This window comes from Microplitis mediator, chromosome 9 (assembly GCF_029852145.1).
Source record: "Microplitis mediator isolate UGA2020A chromosome 9, iyMicMedi2.1, whole genome shotgun sequence".
Classification (NCBI taxonomy): domain Eukaryota; kingdom Metazoa; phylum Arthropoda; class Insecta; order Hymenoptera; family Braconidae; genus Microplitis; species Microplitis mediator.
In genome coordinates, this window is record NC_079977.1 from 3847640 (window position 1) to 3874469 (window position 26830).

At 29.6% G+C, this 26830-nt stretch overlaps 3 protein-coding genes across 4 annotated transcripts in view; 2 read left to right on the top strand and 1 right to left on the bottom strand.

The window, feature by feature from the left end:
* The first annotated feature begins 561 nt into the window (after positions 1 to 561).
* LOC130674674 (arrestin domain-containing protein 17) lies at positions 562 to 4050 on the top strand. Its single transcript, XM_057480075.1, has 6 exons — positions 562 to 928; positions 1116 to 1268; positions 1326 to 1537; positions 2938 to 3332; positions 3415 to 3689; positions 3783 to 4050. The coding sequence occupies exons 1-6, from the start codon at positions 814 to 816 to the stop codon at positions 3911 to 3913; spliced, it is 1281 nt and encodes a 426-aa protein (XP_057336058.1). The 5' UTR covers positions 562 to 813; the 3' UTR covers positions 3914 to 4050.
* Positions 4051 to 4941: 891 nt separating this feature from the next.
* Positions 4942 to 10279, bottom strand: LOC130674675 (cysteine-rich protein 1-like). Its single transcript, XM_057480076.1, has 3 exons — positions 10090 to 10279; positions 5229 to 5381; positions 4942 to 5134 (listed from the first exon to the last, which is right to left on the bottom strand). The coding sequence occupies exons 1-3, from the start codon at positions 10127 to 10129 to the stop codon at positions 5091 to 5093; spliced, it is 237 nt and encodes a 78-aa protein (XP_057336059.1). The 5' UTR covers positions 10130 to 10279; the 3' UTR covers positions 4942 to 5090.
* Positions 10280 to 16759: 6480 nt separating this feature from the next.
* The window catches only part of LOC130674274 (protein pangolin, isoforms A/H/I/S), a 109706-nt gene continuing 99635 nt past the window's right edge, over positions 16760 to 26830 (top strand). For both annotated transcript variants that reach the window (XM_057479556.1, XM_057479557.1), the window contains exons 1-2: positions 16760 to 17960; positions 18070 to 18142. In XM_057479556.1, coding sequence (XP_057335539.1) covers positions 17811 to 17960; positions 18070 to 18142 — 223 coding nt within the window. In that variant the 5' untranslated portion in view covers positions 16760 to 17810. The remainder of the gene's footprint in view (positions 17961 to 18069; positions 18143 to 26830) is intronic.

Below are 26830 nucleotides of genomic sequence, written 5' to 3' on the forward strand. Positions count from 1 at the left end.
TCAAAAATCAGGACTTGTTACCGTCTGAAAAAACACAACGGAAACCCATAGAAAATTTATAGAAAAATTCGACCGAGAAAAAGTTGGCATGGAACTGTAATAATCGGGAATAATGAAAAAGTGCTTCTAATTGCTCACAAAATGCTCAATTGAAATCTGCAATTGCTCACATTATTAATTAATTACTTAATTATTTATTACTAATTAAAAATTCGGACTTGTTACCGTGTAAGAAAATCTATAGAAAATTTGAATTTAATTTCCTTTTTGATTTGAGATCTACGGTCGGTAAGTCAGAATATCAATCGGTGACATCGGGATCTAGGTGATTGATTATGTGTATCACCTCCAGTGTAATGGGGATCTAGATATCGGGATCTGGATCATCAATACATTGCGTCATCGGGATCTGTGTATAGACTTCCCCTGAAAAATGACAGCATTTTCTGAAATACATTTACTAGAGCGAGAAAGACTTCTATTTACGCATGCGTGGGCGTATCACTTCAAACCCAGATCGTAGAAAAAAATGCGACACATGCGCAAATCAGCGGATTCCGCGGGTCGCGCCCCGCGACTCCTACTGCAGTAGACGAATATAGATCGTAGTGTACAGTATATTTACAATAAAAACACCCATATATTATTTAAATCCTTATAACATTATATTTTATATATTTAAAACACATTTTTTATAAGATTCTACTGCTTAAAATATTTAGTAATTAATTTTTGTGTGGCTGTAAATTAAAAATATGTTGTAAGAAGTGAATTAAAAACAACAATCTGCGTTATCATTTATTAGTAACTAAAATGGGTCTCAAGGATTTTAGAATTATTTTTGACAATCCTTGGAATACTTATTATCCTGGACAGACGGTCAGTGGTCGTGTTATTGTTGTTCTAGATTCAATTAAAAAAATACGCGGTAATTAAAATATTTGAATTTTTATTATAAATAATAAATTTAATATTTAATATTTGAAATCGTTAAATTTTATTTCAGTGTAAGCTTACAAGAAGATAAATATAGAACATTCATAAATAAATATATATATATCATATATTTCTCAGTACTAACATCCGTTGTAATTATTTTTTTCTGTTAATTACAGGTATAAATATTAGAATAAAAGGAGAAGCTAATACTTGTTGGGCAACTGATAGACAAGAATTAAATCACGAAGGAAAATATGAAAAACAAGAAGAAACAGTCACTGGCCATGAAGAATATTTTAATATGCAGTATTATTTACTCGGGTCATCAGGTAGATAAAAATAAAATATGAAACTTTATATTTATAAATAAGATATATTTGTTTCAGGTACGGAATTTGAATTACCCATTGGCGAACACTTTTATCCATTCAATTGTGCGCTTCCTCAAAATTTACCCAGTAGTTTTGAGCACGACTATGGATACATCCGTTACACTGTCAAAGCGACAATAGATCGTCCTTGGAAATTTGATCATGAAGTTAAAACAGCATTTACTGTTGTGTCGAACTTTGATCTCAATAAAGAGCCAAGAGCAGCAGTAATTATTTTATTTTAATTGCAGTCGAGTTGCGTTATAAGTCCATTGGCTTATTTTTCTATTGAAGACTCTTCTATTCCCCTTCCATGGCTATGAAGATGCAGTCGAACTCCATTAACTCGCAGTTAGTCTACGAAAGAGCGTAAATTTCCTGGAAGTTCCGACTTATCGAATGCCACCTCCTTTGAAGACTAAACTACACGCATGCGCTCTTAGATCTTTATACACAGACACGAGCAAATGTATAGCATCCAGTGGGAGGGAGCGTAGCTTGTAGAGGGGGTCAAGACTAAGGGGAAGTTCCGAGTTAATGGAGTTCGACTGTGATCATGCGTACGGTAGTCGACTGCTACACAGAAAAAAATAATTTCTGGGCGCAAGAATTTTTTTTTATTATAAATTGAACACAAAAATTTTCTTGGGACGAGAAAAAATTTATTGACTCAAAAAGTTTTTTTTTGCTCTGAGAAAATTAATTCTCGCCGTAAGAAAATTTCTGATTTCAATTCATAATACACGGAAAGAAAATTATGGGAAGTTTTGCTATGCATTATGGGAATGGTTCCCATAATGGTATGGAAATAGTACCTATACTATTATAGGGATCGTTTCTATAATTAATGGGAATAGTTCCCATAATAGTATGAGAATAGTTCCCATACCATTATGGAAACTATTCCTATACCATTATGGAAACTATTCCTATAATATTATGGGAATAGTTCTTAAATGGTATAGGAATAGTTTCTATAATGTTATGGGAATGTTTCCCATAATTTATGGGAATGATTCCTATAATTTATAGGAATAGTTCCTATATATTATAGGAATGATTCCCATAATATTATTGAAAGTATTCCTATAAATTATAGGAACCATTCCTATAATTAGAGGAACCATTCCCATAACGTTATGGGTATCATTCCCATAATTATAGGAACTATTCCTATAATTATGGAAAACATTCCTATAATTATAGGAACTGCTCCCATAATTTATGGTTGTAATTCCTATGATGATATCGGAAAAAATTTCACAAAATTATGGGAACAGTGCCCATAATTTTCTTTCCGTGTACAAAAAATTTCTTGGGCTGGGAAAAAATTTTCCTGGGGCGAGTAAAAAATTCTTGTGCCAAGAAATTCTTTTTTTCTGTGTAGCAGAACTGGGGGGTATAGAAATTCTTAGAATTTTACTCCCCTACGGTGTGACGTCAATTGATCTCTACAAATTGATCCCACCGATAATTGATCGTCAATTGACTTTTGTCAGTGGGATCAATTGTCTGGGATCAGTTGTCATGGAACCGGGTAATGATTTCCCTAGACCCCTGTAAGCAGGTTCATAACGCAACTAGACTATAAATAAATGTTTTAATACTAATAAAAAATATATTTTAGGAGCCAGTACATTTGGAAATGTCTAAAACATTTTGTTGTCTTTGCTGCGGCTCGCCGCCATTGAAAGTAAACGCAATTATGCCAGTCAGAGGATACGTTCCAGGACAAGCGATGGCAATTCGCGTAAATGTTGAGAACGAGTCAGGAATAATTGTTAATCAGGTTAAATTAATTTTGCGTAAAATAGTTACTTTCAGAGCGAACACTCCGCGATCGGATACGAAAATAGAGAAAATAGCCATTTCCGAAGTAAGTAAAGGTCCAGTAGAAGGCAACGCGAGTTCGGATTATGAACAGAAATTAGACATACCGCCCTTGCCACCTTCGAATCTTACCCACTGTGGGATTATCGATCTGGAGTATAATTTTAAAGTCGAAGCTTGTGTTGATGGATGGTATTTTTAAATATTTATTTTTAATTTATTCTACAGTTCTCTTACGTTTAACGATAAATAAAGTTTGCTTTTTTTTCCATAGGTACCACAGTAATTTGAAAAGCAATACTGTAGTATTTATTGGCACAATCCCATTGGCAAATTATCAAAGCGCTGTCTTACCACCCACAAATACTACATTACTGCCAGGAAATCCAAGTGCGGATCCAACATACGGTGGGTACCCGAGTGGATATCCTGAATTTACCCCTGGGAATGCCGACCCCTCGATATCTCCCACTGCACCTACAGCCCCCCCTGATTATAACTCTGATTCTCCCGCTCAGTTACAACCAAATAATGTATACCCTAATTTACGTAAGTATTTTTTACGTCAAACTAATCCTCATATGTAAACATTATTTATATATATATACATGTGTTTTATTGATATTATTGTTATTTTTGCAGCTCCACCTTCGTATGAAGAATACGGATGGTCAATTCGAAGTCTTCGGGATCATGGAGAATCTGATCAAGTACTGGGACTCCGAGGACATTATGCGCCGCGTTACCCAGTTTACAAATTTTCAACGACTTGAAATAATATTTATTTTGTCAATTAAATATATTTACATAAATTTATGGCCTTGCTAAAGTATAGCTAATATATATATATACATTTTTTGAGCACATGCTTTTTATAAATAATTAATAAAGACTAAGAAATATGAAAAAATTTTTTTATTGCGATTCATATCGTTATAATAATTGCGCACTTGGTATAGCTTCCGTTTACTTCAGTTTTTTATACATGATTCTGAAGTTAACCAACAATTAGAAATTTTTGAATTTATTTTTCAACGAATCTATTTAAAAAAAAAAAAAAAAAAAAAATTGCACATGTAGAAAATTAAAAAAACTACAAGTGCAATTTTTTAAAATATTTTTTTTTTATAATTTATCGTTTTGCATAAATTTCAAAAATTAGCAGACGTCGGCTAACTTCAGTATCATTTTTTATACCCGTACGGAAAAAGTATAAATCCGGGGAAATCTGAATATATGTCGCATATATAAGACATCCAATTTTACCCGGATATACTGCTTTTTTCGTACGAGTACTTTACATATTTACTGCACACAAAAAAAAAAAATTCTCGACTGAAGGTAAATATTCTTGATTCAAGAAAATTTTTTTGGAGACCTAAATTTTCTCAGATAAAGTAGAAATCTTCTCCGACCAAGACGAATTCTCTTGGCTCAAGAAAATCTTGACTTGTTACCCAAAAACGTTTGTCTTCAAAAATATTTTCTTAACTCAAGATATCTGTTTTTTCTGTGTGGACTTTTTCGGACTATTTCTCCTGGCCAATTATTTTTTCTCTTCCCTATTCTATACCTTATTATCAGTCCAGTGGAAACTCCGCATTTTCATTGATTTTTGAGGCTTCTTTGTGATAATAAAAGCTCGACTTTATCAGATAAGAATTATCTAAATAGAAAACGACTTAACCATCAGCAAGATCTTCAAAGTATCAACGTATGGTACAATTGTTAACAATTTAGACAATTTCAATTGAGGGGGAGGCGAATTACGGGCAGGCTTATGACGGGTAGTTGACTGTAGTTATATATTTTTAAGTAATAGAATTTATTGTATTTCAAATATGAAAAACTATGAAATATTTTTATACATATAACTTATCATAATTCCAACGTTAAGATTAATAAATATCTCAATTTATAAACTCGAGACTTTAATATTGGAGTATAGTTTTACTTATTGTAGACATAACTTTCCGCTCCGCCGCGTCCGAAACCTAAAAAAAATAAGATAATGAAATTTTTGCCCAAATCTCCATGGGTAATCGTCATTATTAATTAGAAAGATCCGTAAATAGATTAAATAATTACCCCCTGGTCCAAAAAGAGCTGAATAACAAGGATGGTTGCAATAAGGTTTTCCTTCATGCTCAGAATGTCCTCCAGGTACCAGAGTTTTGTTACACTTTTCGCAGCGTAGGCATGATCCGTGCCAATCTTTTCCCAGCGAAGTTTTACGTTCAGCTGTAAATTAATTATAAATAATTACACTGATAGATATATATTTTTATATGAACTAATACTGTGCTGTTAAAAATTTTCGGATTGAACTCGGAGTAAATGCGGAGTAGATTTATTTATTCCTCTTGGAGTTTCGATCGAAACTCTAAATCAGAGTGAATGTGAATTTAAATAAAATCCAGATCACTCCGAAATTACTCCGCTGAAAAAAACAAAATCCCTATTTACTCTTTTTCCGAATGATACTGAAGTTAGCCGACGTCTAATAATTTTTGAACTTTTTTTTAGACGGTAAATTATGAAAAAAAAAATATTTGAAAAAATTGCACCTATAGTTTTTTAAATTTTCTACTTGGGCATATTTTTAATTTTTTTTTTTCTTCAAATTTAATTATTAAAAAAAAACCTAAAAAATTCAATTGTCTGCTTACTTCAAGATCATTTTTTCCGAGTGATTTTTTCTAAAACTCCTAAATTCCGGCTGACGGAGTAAAATTGGATTTGAATAAAATCCGTATTTACTCCCAATTTTCAAGTGTAGAATTCTAGTACACTGTAAAAAATCCGGAGTGAATCCGAATTTAAATTCAATGCGAATTTACTCCGCATTCACTCCGCCACTCGGAGTTCCGGAGTTTAAAAAAAAATCACTCCGCATGCGGAGTAAATTGGGAGTTTCTTTTAGCGGAGTGATCTCGGAGTGACGCGGATTTTATTTCACTCCCAATTCACTCCGGTCCGGAGTTTTAACATTTAAATGAATTTATATTAAACTGTGAAACAGTATGGGTGTGCGAGTTCGCGTGTGTGTGTGTGTGTGTGTGCGTGTGTGTGTACGTATCAGTTGATCAGTAATGTAATATGCGAGTTTTTACTTCGATTTCATTTAGCGGAGTTATTTTTTATTAATAATATTTTCAAAACTCCCCTGCGAGGTGAATTTCATTCCGAGGGGAGTGAGAATTAAAAATTCATTCACTCCGCATTCACTCCGGATTTAATCCGCGAATTTTTTACAGTGTAACCTTCTAATATTAAGCAATTTCGCTTGAATATTTAAAGGAATTTTTATAACTCAATATATAAGTGCTCTCAGAAAATTCCATTAAATGCTTGGAAATCAATTAGAGTAATAATTAAGTACTAAAATCAAAATTTTTTCCACTAAAATTATTTTCGAAAAAGTAGAGGTCAACAATGGTCACTTTTCAATTTTGTAATAGCAGAAAAAAATTTCAAATTAATTATATTTCGTAATTTTGAATTATGAAAAAAATTTCAAATTGTGGTTCGGTATTTTCTACTTGTAGAGAAAATTGGAATTGATTAATTTTCATAATAATTTGGGTTTTTCCCAGACAATTAATTTTTCTTTTTTTTTCCGGGATAATAAAAATATTTTTCAGTCTAATAATTACGGAAAATTTTTGAAATAATGAAGATTAAAAAATGTTATAAAAATTGTATTGATTTAATGGATTAAAAAATAAAATTAATGACAGATAAATTGAACTTTTAGTGTCATGAGGATACAAGTCAACGTAATGACAATGATGTGTATGTTGAATACAAGGCAGATCCATTAGCAATTTCGTAATTATAAATTTGAATAGATAATACACATGGGACGTGTACCGGGTGCAATTATTCATCGCGTGTGAAAATAATAGAGACCCATGGGTTATACTATACATATATATTGTATACATTAATGTTCTGAGTTGTACATTTCTTGTTTATTGTCACAACGCGTCAATATTTCTCATCTGGATAACAAGAGTTTTTTGTTACAAAAGAGAAAAGAATATATATTTTTATATTCATTAGTATTTAGTGTTAACCGTATGTGTAATAACATAATTAATTAACTCATACAACATAATCTTTTTTCTCCTCATTAATTATATATATGACTCATAAATAAATTAAGTTACGTAAATTTAGTAATATTACTTTTTAATCTTTGACTGACGATATCTCACAAAATATATGAGAAAATTACATGTCATATGACACTTTTGGAAAAGAAATTTAATTCCCTACAATTTTTGTCTCATTGAAAAATACGTAAAAATCAACCGTTCAAAAGTTACCGCCGTTTAAACAAATTAAAATTTTTTATGTCTATTTAAATTGGCGGCAATTTTGAAAAAATTATGCGATGAATTTTTTTACGGAGACTAAAATTGCAGATAATTAAATTATCTGCAATAATTACACACGATATAAATTTTCCTTCTGTTACAAAGTCATTAAATAAATTTTTTTCAATATCAATAAAAATTCTCCAAAAAAATGATCCGTTTGAAAGAAACTGAAAAATTATCCACCTTAAATTATTTTCGCGTACATAAAACAGCCATTAGTTAATTAACTCCTAATTATGATGCAGTACAGTGGCATTAAAGCAACAAAAACACAACATAAAGTGTAAGATGAGACTGTGTACAAAGATATACATATACATACAAATTTACATATATAAATCTATATATATATATATACATATCGTCGGCATTTCCGCGCATCAGAGAGCCGACAGACTGCGCGATGCACGCATCGTTGCGCCCGGCGTTAAACAATCGGTGGCTACGCGATGCATATACAGAGACTTCTTCCCTCATATCCGCGTTTTTTTTCCCATTTTTTTTTTTCCATGCCGACTACTTTTTTCCATTTATACCCCTTTACAGTGGCTTTAATTTTTTTTATTTTTTAAAAGATTTCTTCTCTTTCACTTTATACTTTTTTACTCGGCTCGGTTCTTTTTAAAATCTCCTCCCCATAGGTAATCTTTCTCGCTCGTTTTCGAGCGCACGTCTTTCGAGTCCTCGACTTGTGATACTCCTACAACTACTAGTGTCATAAATACATATATACATACACATATATGTATATGTATATGTTAAGAATACTATGACTGTGACAACAGATACTCCTGCTTGGCCATTCTTCAGCAAAACCAGTTTCATCTCTGTTCTTCTCATTATTACCTAACGCGAGACCCGGACCGTCGCGCTCTTTGTTGTTGTCCTCGCGGCCGGATACTTTATTGTTGTGTGGCTGATGTGAGCACCGCATCTCTGCATTTTTTACTATTATATTTTTTTATGTTTTGAATTTTTTTCTTCCCTGGTATATCACCTAGCGAATTCATGACTGAAATAGCTACTCCACTATCATATATATATATATATATAATATATATGTATGTAGTCTAATTCTTTGGTCTCTTTGTACCCATAAATAGATAACAAATATATTTATCTATTATATTTTCTATATATTTTTTTTTACATCAAATACTTTTTTGTAAATTTATGACATTTCTTTTTGAGACGAAAAAGTTTTTTAGATAAAGAGACGTTAGACAATAAATTTAATGGCGTAGAAAATTTTATAGAACCGGAAGTTGACTTAAATTTTGTAAATAATTTTAGGTGTGAAATAAATTTTCTAATTAATTGCGGCTGTAATTTTTTAACAATCGATTGTATGGTAATTTTTATGGAGACTAAAGTCGTAGGAAATTGAATAAGCTTTCTAATGACTATATATAACATATATTTATCTTATATATTTTGTGAAGAAATTCAAATAATAATAAAATTAGATTTTATTTAAAATTTGAATTTTTTGAAAAATTTAAAAAGCGCGCGCTTTGGAGTCCGATAAATTTTTTTTTAAACGACTATATATATATATATATATATATATATATATATTATATATGTATATTAAACACTTGGTTAATATATTTAATAAAATACATAAAAATTATAATTAAAATTTAAGCGTAATAATTAAACTTAATTACCGCTTATTATATTAATTAAAAAAAATTTATCACATGCAAGTGTCGAGTATAAAGACTCTATTGTACCCAACAGTGCTCTGTTTATTTTAAAAATATTTTTCGTCAAAGTACAGTAAATAGGCCCTTGTGCTTAATTCAAATCTATGACGAAAGGCGAGATGAAAAAATTTTGTATCAAATTAAGTATCACTAGACTAATTAAATTTTTTTCCACGCATGGGTCTAGTATTTTTTTACCGAATGCCTACACCCATATCTACGTACAAGTAGTTAATAGATAACAAAATATCTAAACGTCAAAGACAATTAGACACAAAATACCGTTTTTGACCTAAAAAAAATGTGTTACTTAAAAAATTTTTTTTTCAAAATTCAAAAAACAAAACAGATTTTTTAGTGAAAAAATATAACATTAAATATTTACAATATAATGACATTAATGTTTACAGTTTATGAAGCCATTGGAATGACATAATATTTGCCAAGGTACTGCTATATATTTTTTTACTACTCAAGGTCATACAATGAGATCATTGATACATTTGGAGTATTATGATAATCGTAATCCACTATTTCTAATTTAATTTTTTTTACTTCAATCCATAAATTTATATATATGTATGTACATCCATACCATATAAATTTACATATTTTTTTTAGGTAATTAAAAATCGTGTTAAAAAAAAAAATAAATAATTTATAAGTTTACGTCAAAACATAAAATATTCAAATGAATTTTTTTCAAATAATAATAAATATTTTACTCCAAATATGAAATATTTAAAAATTAATATAAAATAAATTAACTGCAATTATTGCTGAGTAATTAAAAAATATTTTAACGATTGAATAATAAAAATAATAAAAAAAAATACAAACAAAAAAAAAACTCACCAAAATAAACAGGTTTGTTACACTTGGGACAGGTAGACATGATAATAAAACGTGTAAATATAAACGTATGTAATAAAGTAAATAATGAAAATTAATAATAATTATAAAGTGACTTAATGAGTAATGAGTAATGATGTTTCTTTGATCGTGGTCAAACGCAAACTGGGCATCTGCTTAAGGTATAAGGTAACGCAATACATTCTACTACAGTTGATTGAGCGTGCGAACGTTGTGTTGAACGTTAGTTATTCTGTATACTATACAATATAGTATATATTATATATACCATACATATATTATACTATACACGGTGATGTAATGCTCAATCTGATGTCTCAGGTTTCCTTAGCGTTTTTAAACTCAAATTTTAGGCGGTTAAAAAATGCGCTCCGTTTTTTCCTCTGGAACTCATTCAAATTTCCCGGTTTTTTGGTTTTAAGGGGGATAGCCACTGTGAAATTTCAAAAAAAAAAATTTTTTTTTTTTTATTAAATCAAAGTGTATATGTTCAAAAATATGTATCTAAAGTTTTATATGAAAATTCCGAATATTTTTCAAGTTATAGTCATTTTTGTGACAGCGCGTCAACTGACCGCTGCATCGACTAAAAACTTTAAACGCATTTTTCTCGAAACTACTTTTTTTGAACTGGTGGCATCTGTAATTTGCATAAATATCAACCGATTCGCAACTTTTTTGTTTGCCGTATTCGTCTATTCAGTAGCTAAAGTTGCACGTAGGGGATTTTGAAAATTTTGATTTTTAAGATTTTTTAGGGCTGTTTGAATCCAAAAAAATGAGAAAAAATAACGAAAAAATTTTTAATATGTCACCATTTTTTTTCAAATTCAAATTTTCAAAATCCCCTATGTGCAACGATAACCACATGCATACAAATTACAACGCCGTTTGGTTTTTTTGTTTCTGATAATCCGTTTTTGAGTTAGAGATGACACCGTGGTGGGGGAAATTTTTTTTGTTGCTCCACAAAAATGCTTATATCTTTGTAACAACATGATATTTTTTAATGAAAATTTAGGAGAATCATCTTCAATGTACACTTTATAAAACAAAAAAAACCCGATCCCCAAATTCCTTTATTATTCCAGTCAAAAAAATTCCCGAAAATCACCTATTTTTTCGATTCTCACAGTGGCTATCCCCCTTAAATTTTGAGTTATGGAGTTGGGAGATTGATATTGATAATAAATATGTTGGTATGTTTATGAAATGAGGAAGAGTTTTAAATTACATCTTTTCACTTCTGGCTGTGGATATACGAGACAACGCCGAGGAACGCATGACTGCATGTAATACATCGGGAATCATTTCCTACCAAATAAAACCACGTTCTGATTATAACGGTGGTGTCTCAGAGTGATTATGATCAACCAGTATTGCTACTCACTCAATATGCCCAGTCCACTATTTTTTTTTTTTTTTTTTAATTAATATTACGTAGGCTACATATTAATTAATTATTTTACATGAATTTATTGTTATGATGATTAATTAATATTTATTTAGTGTAAGTGTGATTGATTGATTGCAAATATTATAAACAATGTAACAGTATTTAAAATATATATGTAGTGCAGGGAAGTAGTTTAATTCAATATTTTATTTTTTATGAAGTTTCAATTTGTGTAAGTGATTAATTTAAGTCTTGTATGGGTTCTTATTTAATTTTGTGTATTTAGTAAATTGATGATTATGAAATAAAAACTGTGAAATTTTTTTTGTCACGCTTGAGAGTTTATTTCTTTTGTTAATTTAATATAGTTCTCAGCTTATCTACGAAACAACACGTAGGCTAGATGGAGTTTTACTGTAATGAGAAAATTGTTGAGATGGGGTGTGTAATTTTCATTACCTTTTAGTCTATTATGTAAACATATTAGGGTGAGCCAAAAAAACCAACCTATCGAATTTTTGTCTTAAAAAGGACCTATATATCGAGAAAAAAATTCTCCCATTGGGCAAAATTTTTAGCTCAATTTTAACAGGTGTCGGTAGCCATTTGAAATTTCCCATTTAAATAACATGCAAAAAAATTTTTTTTGATTAAAAATATTATAACTTTTGAACCATGTGAGACAAAAATTCGGCTTTAGAATATTCTTGTAGGGCACTAAATTTCTTAAAAGAAAGTCCTGAGAGTCGAATTTGTAAACTTGATATTCCGTATACTAAAAGGCTATCAAAGTCTAGAGTAAACAGAATCATACAAATTTAAGGCTTTATTTGGATTTTCCAAATACTTTTCTTTTATTGTGATCGATAACAAAATATTATTTGTTACAACGTGGATATTGTTGGTGATTTCATTGCACTACATGTAGAACAAATTTTCTCATAGTATTGATATTTTTAATATCAAAGCCTTAAATTTGTATGATTCTGTTTACCCTAGACTTTGATGGCCTGTTAGTATACGAAATATCAAGTTTATAAATTCGACTCCCAGGACTTTTTTTAAAGAAATTTAATGCCCTACAAGAATATTCTAGAGCCGAATTTTTATCTCACACGGTTCAAAAGTTATAATATTTTTAATCAAAAAAAATTTTTTGCATGTTATTTAAATGGGAAATTTAAAATGGCTACCGACACCTTTTAAAATTGAGCTAAAAATTTTGCCCAATAGGAGAATTTTTATCTCGATATATATGTCCTTTTTAAGACATAAATTCGATAGGTTGGTTTTTTTGGCTCACCCTAATACATATATTAGACTGTGTCAGAAAAATCGACTATTTTGAACTTCCCGCTAAAAAAATTGAAAATTTTCGAAAACTCGGGGTTGTGGTTTCGGTCTGATTTTTGAAAACTGAGTTTTCATTAGACCCATTTGTCTGCAGGGAAAAAAATAAACTTAAAAAATTAGTGTTTGAAATTATAACCCGGATCCCGGATGTCAACATGGGGAATTTTAACATTCCAAATAAAAAATTTTAATACGTGTCGTCAATTTTTTAAGTATCAGTTACAATTTTGAAAATTCAAATAGTAATTTTTCTTACATAGACAATAAATTTTCAAACTTATCATGTAATTATTCACGTTTTACTCACAAATGAAAAAATTACTATTTAGAACGATAGCATTTACTGATCACTTTATCATTATATTACTTGTCATTCTCAATTTATGTAGTTCATTATTTTCCGTGTGGGAAATGTCTGTCCATCGGATATTTTTTTTTTTCATTTTACCTTCTGATTATCGTCTGATATCATTTTTGAGGCTCTTTCAATGGAAAATAATAGAAAATACTAGAGGAAAAAAATTATTAGAGTCCTAGACTCTCGACAGGACAACGTCGATGTCATCTGGATGTCTGTCCATTTAATATTTTTTTTTCATTTTACCTTCTGATCATCCGACATCATTTCTGAGGCTCTTTCAATGGAAAATGATAGAAAATACTAAAGGAAAAAAATTATTAGAGTACACATAAAAATTTATCAATAGATATAAAAATAAAAATATTTTACCGCAATTTTTTTCAAATTTTCCTAATAAAAATTTCCACAAAAGTTATTTTGAGATATGAACGTAAATAATTTTAATAAAAATTACACATGTAGACGAAATAATTTAAATCTCTTAACAAATGTCACGATTACAAACTTCAACAAACCATTAAACATTTCAAAACACTTATAAAAGACCTCATTGTCAACAGTACAAAAAAAAAAAAGTAAGCAAAAAACAATAAACAAAAAATAATTTATGAATTACTCATATAATTTGTTACCCAACACCTCATTACTTGGCACGCAATATCTTTATCACGATTTATAGCTGATGAAATTATCATCGGTAAATTAATTTATAAATTACTCAAGTAAATTATTTATCTAAAATAATATTTTCCTCTTCTAATTACTCATCAATTAATTAATTAACCACTCAGTTTATTAAAATACCATTTTTTAAAAATACAAAATATTTTCTTCAGTCTAGTCTGCCCTCTTCAGTAAAAATTACGTACTCAATAAATCAGTGAAGTAAAACTCACATGGTAAAATAAATTTACATTAATTTAAAATTATAATTAATTATTTCAATTAATTTTTTATTAAATCAGCTCACAAAAGTTTATTTATTACTCCCATTTTTCAAATTTACACTAAAATGGCGCCAAAAAAAATTTATCTCCAAATTTCGGTGAATGACGAACGATTTAATTGTTAAGAAAATTAATTAATTAAACAATAGAAAATTTTTTTACTGTACCTGAAATTGTGATAAAAAATCATGGGAGAGACAGAGAGAGAGAGAGAGAGAGAGAGAGAGAGTATAGAGGCTGGTGGTGATGCTAATTAAATACGAAAATTGGGAGGTAGCAAGTGGACAGCGTTAATATCACCAATAATCAAATTATTCCATTTCAGTGGACATATATATATAACATATATATGCTTATATTTTGTATACATGTATATATATGATATATACATATATACGACCAGAATTTCCACTGCATGCACTATAACATCGAACATTTAGTCAATACGTCTGTACATTCTATTTATACACATAATTCAAACCTTATTAGCAATAATAATAATAATAATAATAATAATAATAATAATAATAATAATAAATCATAGAAATAAAAAACTTTATTATTTACTTGAACTTTTATTAGCGATATCTTATTAAATAAGTAAGATAAGCATACGTCAAGTATGACCATTGGAAAGGGAATAAAATATTCTACAAGTTTTGTTCAGATAAAACCTGACGTAAAATCGATCATTTAAAAGTTACAGCCGTTTGAACGATTAGATAAATTTAAAAAAAAATAACAGACTTTTTTTTTTTAAGGATTAAGAGGCTGTAACTTTTAAACCACTGGTCCAAGGATATTTTTATGCGAGACTGAAATAGTAGATAATTAAATTTTCTTCCTATTACTACGCTGATATTAAACTGCCAATGATTGTTGATGGTACTGAAATTTATGATTTTAATAAAAATTTTTAGTGGGAATTGTGACTGTCTTTGATAGAAATGGTAGAAATTTATAGTTGTTGTCATCAGATAATTTTTTGGACTTTAGATTACTGCCTACTAAACTATTGATGATTTTTTATTGAAAAAAAAATGAAGGAAATAAGAATTTTTTTTTTTCATACCGAACTTGTAGAAAATAAAACGACCTCCAAAAAGATATCTCACAAGTCGATACTTTGATACTCAAAAATATTTAAAAAAACCTCTCAAATTTATCTATTACAAAATAATCCGTCTTCCATCATCCTGACCAAATTTATCATATTTTTCTAAGACCACTTTCTGAAATCTTGAAAAAAAAAATTCTCATCATCCAAACCTTCGTTCTCTTCATTTACACAAAAAAAAATAATTTCTCGACAAGAAATTTTTTTTGCGCCCTGAGAAAATTTTTGTTTTCAATTCAAAATACAAAAATTTTCTTGGAGCGAATAAAAATTTATTGCGCTAAGAAATTATTTTTTAAATCACTTATCAACTCATCAACCCTTAGAAATTTTCAATAGAATAAAAATTTAAACAATTAAATTCTCGATCCGATTACCAACGACGTCAACTCATTTTTAAAAGGATTTGGCTCAATAAATTTTCTTGCTTCAATTAAAAATTTTCTTTGGGCGAATTAAATTTTTCGCGCGAAAAAATCCATTTTTCTGATATTGAAATCAGCCTGCATCTAATAATTTATTTTTTTAAAAACGATAAATAAAAAAAAAAATATTTCAAAAAATTGCACCTTTAGTTTTTTAATTTTCTTCATGTGCATATTTTTAGTTTTTTTTTTTTAAATGAAATTGTTCCAAAAAAGTTCAAAAATTTTGAATTGTCTGCTAACTCCAGGATCAAATTTTTTCATAATGAAGTCAGCGGACGTCTAATAATTTTTGAGTTTTTCTAAAGACGATAAATTAAAAAAAAAAAAATATCTAAAAAAATTGCACCTCCAGTTTTTTAAATTTTCTACCTGTGCATATTTTAGTTTCATTTTTTTTAAATTAAATTATTGAAAAAAAATTCAAAAACTTTTAATTGTCTGCTAACTTCAGGATCCTATTTTTTCCATGTCCACTTAATTTTTCTCGTAAATTTTCCTCATAAATTTTTTTCCGCAAAAAAAACCATATCATATATTTCTCCGAATAAATATATCATATCACCCGATAAATAACCCTTGGGTGGTCGTTTAAATGTCTCAGTCCAGTATACAAATAAAATCAAAGTTAAATAGTCTACTCATTCGCAACGTCATATGACGGTGCAATGACTACATGACTACTCTAGATGATGGTCCAACATACACATTATTTTTATTTACATTCATACATTAATACATCCATGCTACATATATTTACCCATGTATACATATAAATACATACGTACATACATACATACATTTATATATACCGCGTAAAGTTTAAGGAAAACGGTGTCGTAAGAGTTCGTTTAAACTCGTGTATCTTCGTGTCAACCGGCTGGCAATGCTGGCATGGCAGCCTCGTAGTAGCCTCTAGCTCGCGGGGGTCTTGCGGGTGGCGGGGGGCGCTCTCGTCGGAGGGAAGCCGTGCAGACGAATCCGCGGTCGTGATTGGTCCACGCGTGGGAGAGCCGCCCGCCCGTGTTGAGCTCTGGCCGGCAGTCAGCACCGAGCATCCAGCCTGAGAGGATCGTGTCGACTTGTGTTTTTTTAAAAACTCCACACATTTTATAAACAATAATACGCTCGGTACTGCTTATTTTAATCGTCACGTTTTTAAATTTAAATTCAAATTTTAAATAATTTAATAAATAACAAATAATATTAATAATAATAATAATAAAATATATAACACACTAATAATAATAATAATAATAGTAATAATAATTGTGATTGTTATTGTAAAATAAACCGACGTAATGTGAAAATTTTGGCGGGATATTTAAATTAATATAAAAAATTCAAATTACCCGCGTAATTGCTGGCTGGCATTATGGCATTCAAATGCCGCGTAAATCAGTTATTAAATTACTCTCGTGTATCTAATGAGCTGTTGTTGTTATTAATGTGCAAATTAGTGATCGTGTCGCGGATACCGGTTGTTAAAAAAATAAAAAACAAGTATCTGTCAGTGTTTATTCCCAGGTTTTGATCTGTGAAAATAATAAATAATTACTAATGAAAACGGTGGATTTACCCGGGAAAACGTTTTGTTTATTTAAAATAAATATCAGATATTTTTTTTTAAATTAACGACGTGATGCACTATCGTAAATTTATTTTCGTTACCGATTGTCTTAAATTTTTACAGTATTGTGCTACGGATTGTCCTAGTCTTTATACGCGCGCGAGAAGAGAATAATTTGAAATAAATTATTTAAAGTGTTTTTAAATAAATAAATAAAGGTGCAGTGTTTTAAGTTGTAGTGGACATTTAATATTTTTATTTAAAATATTCTAACTCTTTTATTTTCCACTCTAACCTCTTCTCTTTATCTTTACTCTGATACTATTTTATAAATTTAAATATAAATAATCAGTTGGTGGTTAATTTAAGTGAGTAAATTTATTAAGTGATATTTTATATTTAAAAAAAAGTATTATTACTTTTAAATTTGTTGGTAAAAAAAATATAAGCGGGTAGAAAGGTGGTAGTGAGAAAACGTTGACGCCCGATCGGTCCCGTCGGCGGACGGTCGGCGCGATTTATTAAAACACAATAATGCCGCACGTGAGCAGCAGCGGCGGCGGAGATGATCTCGGCAGTGAGGACGAGGTCAAGGTTTTCAAGGATGAAGGCGAGGACGAGAAAAGATCCTCGGAGAACCTTACCGAGGAGAAGAGTTCACTTATTGATCTTACCGAGTCTGAGGTGCGATGATATATTTATTGCTTACGAATATTCGTTTTAAAAAACTTTATATTTCTTATATTTTTAATTTATCCACGAGTTTTTACGGATTATGTGTGTGTGTTTTCAGGAAAAAGGATCACTTGCTGGTGGTGCTTATACAAGTAAGGCCTCTTCGAGGTCTGATCTCAGTCCTGTCTTTGGTAAGTTTTTGTTTCTTTTATATTAATTACGCGGGAAATTTTAAATCCTCAAGTTTATTCAGTTAACAATTGGATTTTTTTTTCAATGATTTAATTTAAAAAAAAAAAAACTGAAAAAATGCATATGTAAAAAATTCAAAAAACTATGAATGCAATTTTTTCAAATATTTTTTTCTTTTATAATTCATCTCAAAAAAAAATCCAAAAATTATTAGACATCAGTTTCGGGAAATCATGATCCAGAAGTTGGCAGACAATTAACAGTTTTTGGGTTTCAATTAAAAAAAAAAGAATGCACATGTAGAAAATTTAAAAAACTATGGGTGCAATTTTTTCAAATATTTTTTCTTTTATAATTCATCTCAAAAAAAAATCCAAAAATTATTAGACATCAGTCTCGGGAAATCATGATCCAGAAGTTGGCAGACAATTAAAAGTTTTTGGGTTTCAATTAAAAAAAAAATGAAAACTAAAAAAATCCACATGTAGAAAATTTAAAAAACTAGAGGTGCAATTTTGTGAAATATTTTTTTTTTATAATTTATCGTTTAAAATGAAATCCAAAAATTATTAGACGTCGGCTGATTTCAGTATCGGAGAAATTCTATACAAAAATTCTAAAAAAAATATTTTTAAAAATTGCACTTGTAGTTTTTTTAATTTTCTACATGTGCATTTTTTTAGCTTTTTTTTTTATCTGTAATTGACTCGAAAAAAAACATCCGAAAATTGTTAATTTTCTACTAACCAGGATCGTGGAATTTGAAATAATTTAAACTGCGACAATTATTTAATGATGCGTTTAATTATTTAGTTTAATGTAAACGGGTGATATTAATTGAATACTTATGATTATTATCATTATTTTGAGGTATTTAAATTAAGATTTTGGTTAAATTTCTATTAGTTTTGCTGTAACTGACAAATTGTCTTTACATTTGCTGTCACACATGCTGCCAAAATACTCAGTAGCTCTTAAGATTTATGCATTAAGACACGCAAGTTTACTTGCAAGTGAACCAACCTCGAAATTACTTGCATTTTAAATTAATCTACGTTACTAATTTACGTGTTGAATTATATTTCATTATTTATTTATAAACAAATACATTTTTTCCTGTCTGATTATTTTTTTAAATCAATTTGAATAATTATTATTTCGCGCGGTTTTCAAAATTCTAAATTTGCCGCGTTCAAATTAAATTATTTAATTTTTACATAAATAATAATAATAACTATAAATTTTATATGATACTGGAGTTAGTCGACGTCCAAAAATATTTGGATTTTAATTTAAACAATAAATTCTAAAAAAAAAAATATTTTAAAAAAATGCCCCTATAGTTCTGTAAATTTTCTACATGTGCATTTTTTTATTTTTCATTTTTTTTGTAATTTATTTGCCGAAAAAAAAAATCCAAAAATAAAATATTGTCTGTCAACTTCACGAGACTGAAGTCAGCCGATGTCTAATAATTTTTGGATTTTAATTTAAACAACAAATTCTAAAAAAAAAAATATTTGAAAAAATTGCACCTATAGTTCATTAATTTTTCTACATGTGCATTTTTTTATTTGTTATTTTTTTGTAATTTATTTGCCGAAAAAAAAAATCCAAAAATAAAAATTGTCTGTCAACTTTACGAGACTGAAGTTAGCCGACGTCTAATAATTTTTGGATTTTAATTTAAACAATAATTTCTAAAAAAAAAAATATTTGAAAAAAATGCACCTATAGTTCATTAAATTTTCTACATGTGCATTTTTTTATTTTTTATTTTTTTGTAATTTATTTGCCAAAAAAAAAAATCCAAAAATAAAACTGTCTTAACCAGGATCATAATTTTATTGATAAATAATAATAACTATTGGTATTGTAAATAAATACAATAAGTTGAATAACGCGTTGTTAAATATGTGTATAAATATATATACATATGTATGTATATATGTGGCTGTACTTAGTAAAGCAAAAGACATACAAGTTTAAAAGGAGGAGTAGAATAAGCAGCAGCTAGCGGGCACTCAAGTGGTTAATAATCCGGTGATTGGAATGGCCGAGTAGTGACGGTGGTCTAAAGTTCTTCGCCGAAACGAGACATTTGAAACTTCTATAACAACCGTATACATTCATTACTTTTTTATTTTATTTCTCAGTATTTTTTGTTTACTTTAAAAAAATCAATTTTTTTTACCAGTAATGTAACTAAAATCCTGGACAAATAAATTTAGCCTTTTATTTTTTCAATTATCATTAAAACAAAAAAAGTATATCCATATATACATATATGTGTAGTATGAAAAAAAAATGATGATAGATTGGAGGATAAATAAATAAAAAAGTAATGGATAATTTTGGGTTTACTGTAAATATACAAATTTAAACGTATGAGGGCCGTCTGGATCTGGTGATGTAGAGTCTGGCTAACAACGAGGCCCAATGATATCTCGTTGTGCGAAGTAATTGACGAGTTCGCGTGTAGGCGGCCGTTTATGTTAGATCGCCTGGAGCTTTGAGCTAACGCTCGCTCTACGTTTTCTACAGTATGGTAAATGTTAAATGAAGGGGGAAAAGGAACAGTAGTATTATAAGATGGGATGCTGTAGAAAGAAGCTGACTTTAGGGAGTATTCGTAAAATAAAAAATAATAAGACCAAGTAGACGGTGGAGAGAAAACAAGAGGCGAATGCTGCATCACCATGAACTTGCTACGAATACCTTTCTGAACCCTGGTACATAACAACCGATGCACTCCTCTTTCTTTCTCACAAACCTTAACGCCTATCCTGTCTCGCTCAATCGTTCTCCAAAATATTTTATTTCTTATTTCACTTCTTCTTCTTCTTTCTTTCTCCTCGCTTACCGGGTGTGCCCAATTTTTGCTGCTGCGAACTGTCAAAATTACAAAATTCGCTCTCGAACAAAATCCGAGCTCTATTCTGAGACATTCTTGAGCTTGAAAAAAAAAAAATCATAAATCGGCCGCGTAGTTCTGGATATATCGCGTGCGAACGTCAAATGGATTCGTCTTTTTTTGGGGAAAAAAATTTTTTATTGAGATGGAAATGCCATAGACTTCTAGGGCTGGTGGATTTTATTTTTATTTCCCCGGTGTCAAAACTTAAAAAATTATTTTCTTGGTGATAAATGGTCGGAAAAAGGTCGACATTTAAAAGTTTAAATGGAAAAAAGTAAAAGATATGGGAGGATGTTGAAGTGGATAGATGGGCAGAGTGTATTGGTGGTCCAGAGACACCCGGTATACGTTGGCAACACAACAAGGGGCTTGAGAAGACTAGGGAGGCTGTAGTCTGAAGCTCTACCTGCTCGCTAACGAGCCTACCTGCTGGTGCAATGGTCCAGAGAGTAGCCCATGTAAGAGAGAAATCTACACTACAAGTCCCTTGTCCTTTTACTCAACTCAACTCCCTATTCTTATTCTCATTCCTATCGCTGATGTGAGTTTCTCCAGAGGATTTTTAGTTACCGTCTACTCAAGACCAATCTCGCACTTCAGCTGGAGACTAGCCCTCGCTTTTAGCTCTTGTGGAGTTGCACCTTCTTTTATAAACAAAATTTGTACGTAAAAAAATTTTTCCAAGAACTACCGGTCCTACTTTACGTCAGTGAATGAATGATACAAAAATGGATTTTTTTTTTCTGTGGGAACAGAAGATGGATTATCTTTTTTCCCTTAAAATTCACCTGATATTTTTCTGCCTACGCTTCAATGGTTTTTTTTTTCTATTTATTTTGGATACTCGAATTTTTAAAATATATTTTTGGTCGGTGATTTTTTTTAATTATACACCAGACTAATGAATGTAACGAAAAAAAAAAAAAAAAATTAATTATAAAATAGAGTTATATCAGAAAATGGTGAATGGTTGACAGGAAATCAGGTTCCTGACCCATGGCAACACGTGCTCAACACGTGGGGTCATTTAATTCACATCGTCACGCAATGTTACGACTCAAAAAATATATACCAAATAAATTAAACCGTTTATTCTTATTGTATTTAAAAAAACACCCGTTTAAATTTATGGCGCGAAATTTTTTTAAATTTAAAATTTAAAATTTAAGATTTAAAATTTTTTTGAAAAAATTGTTGTTTATTTAACCGACATCTTAGAACGGGTGAAGAAAAGTGGACACTGTGGGTAGTCATTGTAAAGATAATTTAATTCTCTACAACTTTGGTCTGAATAAAAAAACACCGCAGGTCAAAAGTTTAAAAGATACAGCTATTTAAAGCTTTTAAAAAATTGCTTATTGCTAAACGAGCGCAAAGTATTCAGACGCTCGTAACTTTTCAACCGCGGGGTAATAAAATTTTTAAAAGAAACAAAAATTGCGGGAAATTTAATTTCCTTTTCAGAGAAAATTTTACGATACTGAAGTTAGCCGAGGTCTGATTGTTTTCAAACCGATAAATTATAAAAAAAAAATTGCACCTGTGGTTTTTTTTATTTTCCACACGTGCATATTTTTATTTATTTTTTTGAATTAAATCGTTGAAAAAAAAATTCAAAAATTTTTAATTCTGTTAACTTGAGGATCATAAAAATTTTCTTGGCAAGTCTGCAAACTTTTGACTTTTATTATTTTAAAAAATTAATTTTTTAAAAATTTTTACACATGCAATAAAAAGTGACAGTAAATCTTGTAACATCTGTTGTCAGTAGATTTTGTCTAAAAAAAATTGGTGGCAAAAAACGTCAAGCCCCATTAGGTTTCCGCGTGATTCACATCCGTTTAAAAAATTATTCACATCGATAACTTATTTTTTTTTTGAATGTGGTAAAAAAAAATGTAAATTACATACATACAAAATATCTTTCACATACTGAATGATTACTTAGAAAATTTATTACCGCATACATTTATTTTAATGCAAAGTTATTATTAAAAAATTTTAGGGCATGTTAAATAATGAAAAAAAAAAAAAAGTTAAATGAAAAATATGATAAAAGTATCATTATCATGTTTAAAAAAAATTTATTGGTACTACGGGTAAGAAGAAGAAGAAGAATAAGAAGAAGAGTTACCGATTGAGGGGCGTTGATAATTACAATCGAGTATACTACTAGTATATCTATATATACATATATATGTAGTGGTGGTACAAGAAAGGGAGGATGATTATGATTATAAAAGGATATATTATGGTTAGGTAGAGAAGAAGATGACTCGAGTGAAAAGGATAAATGCGTACAGTATGTGTGTTAAGAGGAAATAAAAATAAAAATAATAATGATAAGCAATAAAAAAATTTAAAGGGAGAAAGAGAATGAGGGTAAAAATGAATGGAGACGAAGAAATATATATAGAGGGAATTAAGGTTTGAAGAAACTGGAATAAAAGAAGAAGAAGAAGAAGAAGTGGAATAAGAATAAGAAGGGAATGGCAGCAGCAACTGCGGTATCGGTCGAGGTTAGCAATCTGTGTAGTGTTTTACGACAACTATAAATATGGCCATAAAGCTCTTTGTTTAGAGCACAAGTCCGGCATTTTTAGTCTCTCATACTTTTTGTTTAGTCTTTGAATATTATTTTTTCGTGGATTTTTCACGTGCGCTAATTTTCTACTCCGAAAAATTATATAAAAATTTATAATAAACTGGCAAAGTGGGGGCTCGGTCAGTTTTTTTAAATATTTTTTTTGACGTCAGTAAGTTCATATAATTGATGATATTTTGTGTATAGAACATTACTACGTATGCAGAAAGAAAGATTTCTTGGCGCAAGAAAAACTTTGCATTAAAAAATGAAAACAAAATTTTTCTTAGGACTAGAAATAATTTCTTGGCTCAAGAAAATTTTTTCTTACCTTCAAAAATTCTTTGTCACCTCAAGAAAATTTTCGTTTTCAATTTATAATGCGAAAAATTTCTTAGGTCAAGTAAAAATTTTTCGCGCCAAGACATACTTTTTTTCTGTGTACGTATGCAGAAAGAAGGATTTCTTGGCGCAAGAAAAATTTTGCATTTCTTACGTCAAAAAAATATTTTCTCGCCTTAAGAAAATTTTAGTACTAAATTCAAACTGCGAAAATTTTATTAGAGCAATTAAACATTTTCTTGGTGTAAGAAAAATTTTGCATTATAAAATGAAACTAAAAAAATTTCTTGAGGCGAAAAAATGACTTTTTTCACACAAGAAATTTTTTTCCAGTCCTAAAAAAGTTTTTTCTTGACTCAAGAAAATCTTTTCTCGCCTTAAGAAAATTTTTGTACTTAATTCATACTGCGAAAAATTTCTCGGAGCAAATAAACATTTTCTTGAGGCGAGTAAAAATTTTTTGCGCCAAGAAATCCTTTTTTTCTGTGTATTTTAACGGTTTATCGTACAGACAATTTTTTTTAAATTTCCCGCGTAAATTTAAACCAGAATTTTGTGCGGCTTAAAAATTAAAAAAATTGCTGTTTCTACTTGAACTAATAATTGAAAACTTTTTTTATTCTTCAGTAAAAAAAGAAAGTTATCTTAATTTGTTTTTGAGAAAACTAAACCGCAAGATTAAAAAATACTTTGAATGGATATTCGAACATTTAAATCCATGTTTTCGTTCTTTAAAAAACTTTTAAAAACCCAGGCCCCTCAGAACACTTATAAATATAAATAATCTAAAAAAAAATCTTAAAATTCGACTAGACGTTTAGAATTTAAAGAACAAGTCATCAATCGCTATCTTCAAAATCTTAAAAACGAACATGAGTCCGCGTTAAAAATATTTTCCACTAAAAATTTATGTTTTTATATATTTATTTTCCGTCCTTTTACGGTAAATTGCTTGGATTATAAATTTTTTTGGTCGTCTAAAGAAAAGAGGATTAAATATATGAGAATATCCGAGATGTTTATGGAAGAGGAAGCGGACAAATAAAAAAATAATGAAAGAAACGATTGGATACATACATAATAAATATACATATAAGAAGACTTGAGTTAACTAGGACTAAATATGGTAGCTCCACCCGGTCTCAGTAAATAATTGTATCTTGTAAAAGAAGCGGGACTAGGTAACTGAGGATTTATATGGGCGTAACCGACGGGACTCGACACTTGCTCTCATAGTCGTGTGCAGTCTACACATATGATCTCTGGTCGGCTCTCCGCTCTTTGTACTGCTAAGAAATATAAACACTCGTGTAGGTGCACTTTCAATCCATGTGCGTTTATATCACAGTCTCCTGACTCAAAAAGACTATTTTTCTTTTTCAAAAATTACACGGAAAATATTGTTCGAGATGACGAAAAAAATACTGTCAAAGTTTGAGCTCTTAATATTAATATTAACCGAGCGAATCGGTGTATCGGAAAAATCAATGGATATTTTTGTTGGAAATTGAACGCTCTACAAAAAAAGTTTCTTATCATTTTTCGATAAATTTAATTTTTTAAAAGTTATTCAAAGTCAAAGTTGGATTAATAGTAAATTTTAATGATACTGCAGTTAGTCGACGTCTAATAATTTTTGGATTTTTTTTTTTCGAGATAAATTATAAAAAAAAAATATTTGAGAAAATTGCACCTGTAGTTTTTTTGATTTTCTACATGTGCATTTTTTTTTTTTTTTTTTTTGCAATTGATTTGTTGAAAAATAAATCCGAAAACTTTTGATTGCCTGTCAATTTCAGGATCATAAATTTTAGTGTTATTTGACTTTTTCGGCCAAACTATCAGACTTATCTTTACTATAAGTCGATTTTTTTTTAGTTTTAAAAAATTTTATTGATCATATTTATATTTTTATTTACACAAACAAGAATAGTTTAACATTTATAATTCCTGTCCAGTGGATATTACTTATTTTAGATACGATATTTTTATTTGATTGATTTTATATATAGTTAGGATTTGTGATAATTATTTATCAGGAGAAAAATTTGGTAAAAAATCTGATTAGATTTATGTTACATATTTGTTGCTTAAAACTAAACACTCCAACTACACTTAATTGTACTTCACCTAAGTTTTATTATCGATTATAATTTGTTGTGGTACTTTGTATTTTAACCAAGGGTTTTTTTCTTTGATAATAAATTTTTCAAACTATCGTGTACATTAAGTTTATTTGTATAAAAGTCTATTGATTGTTCATATATTACTTCTTTGATTGCTGGAATGTTTAACTGAGCATGTATTTTATTTGTTGATTCTCGGGAATTAACAGCGATCATTTTGAGACATTTATTTTGTATAACTTGGGCGATTATAATTAGATGTAGAAGTCGATTTTTTTGAATCAGTCTAATACATATATTTTTTTTTCATAAATTACATACTTAGGAATACACAATTAGAAAACTAAACAAAGAGATCTAGAGATCAGTTTACATTCTCATTGATCATCGAGAAAATCGCCCTCGCAAATCCACTGGTCATGTTCGCAAACATATCGCGTATCTCAATCATTGTGATCAATCTCCATAAAACGGTTACAAAGCTTGTAAAGTAACCAAGTTAATAAAAAAAAAAAACTAAAAAGAGAAAAGAAAATAGTAAATTATTTAAAATCGATAGCTCGAGGCAGCAGTCATCAGATTGGGCTCTTTATCGTCCTGTTATCCTTGCGATAAACTCACACACCCGTTTCACCGGATTGTCCACGGGTGTCAAACTTCTCGCCTCGCGGTCTTCTCAACACGGTCTTGCGCCTGCCTGAGTTAAAATCTCTCCTTT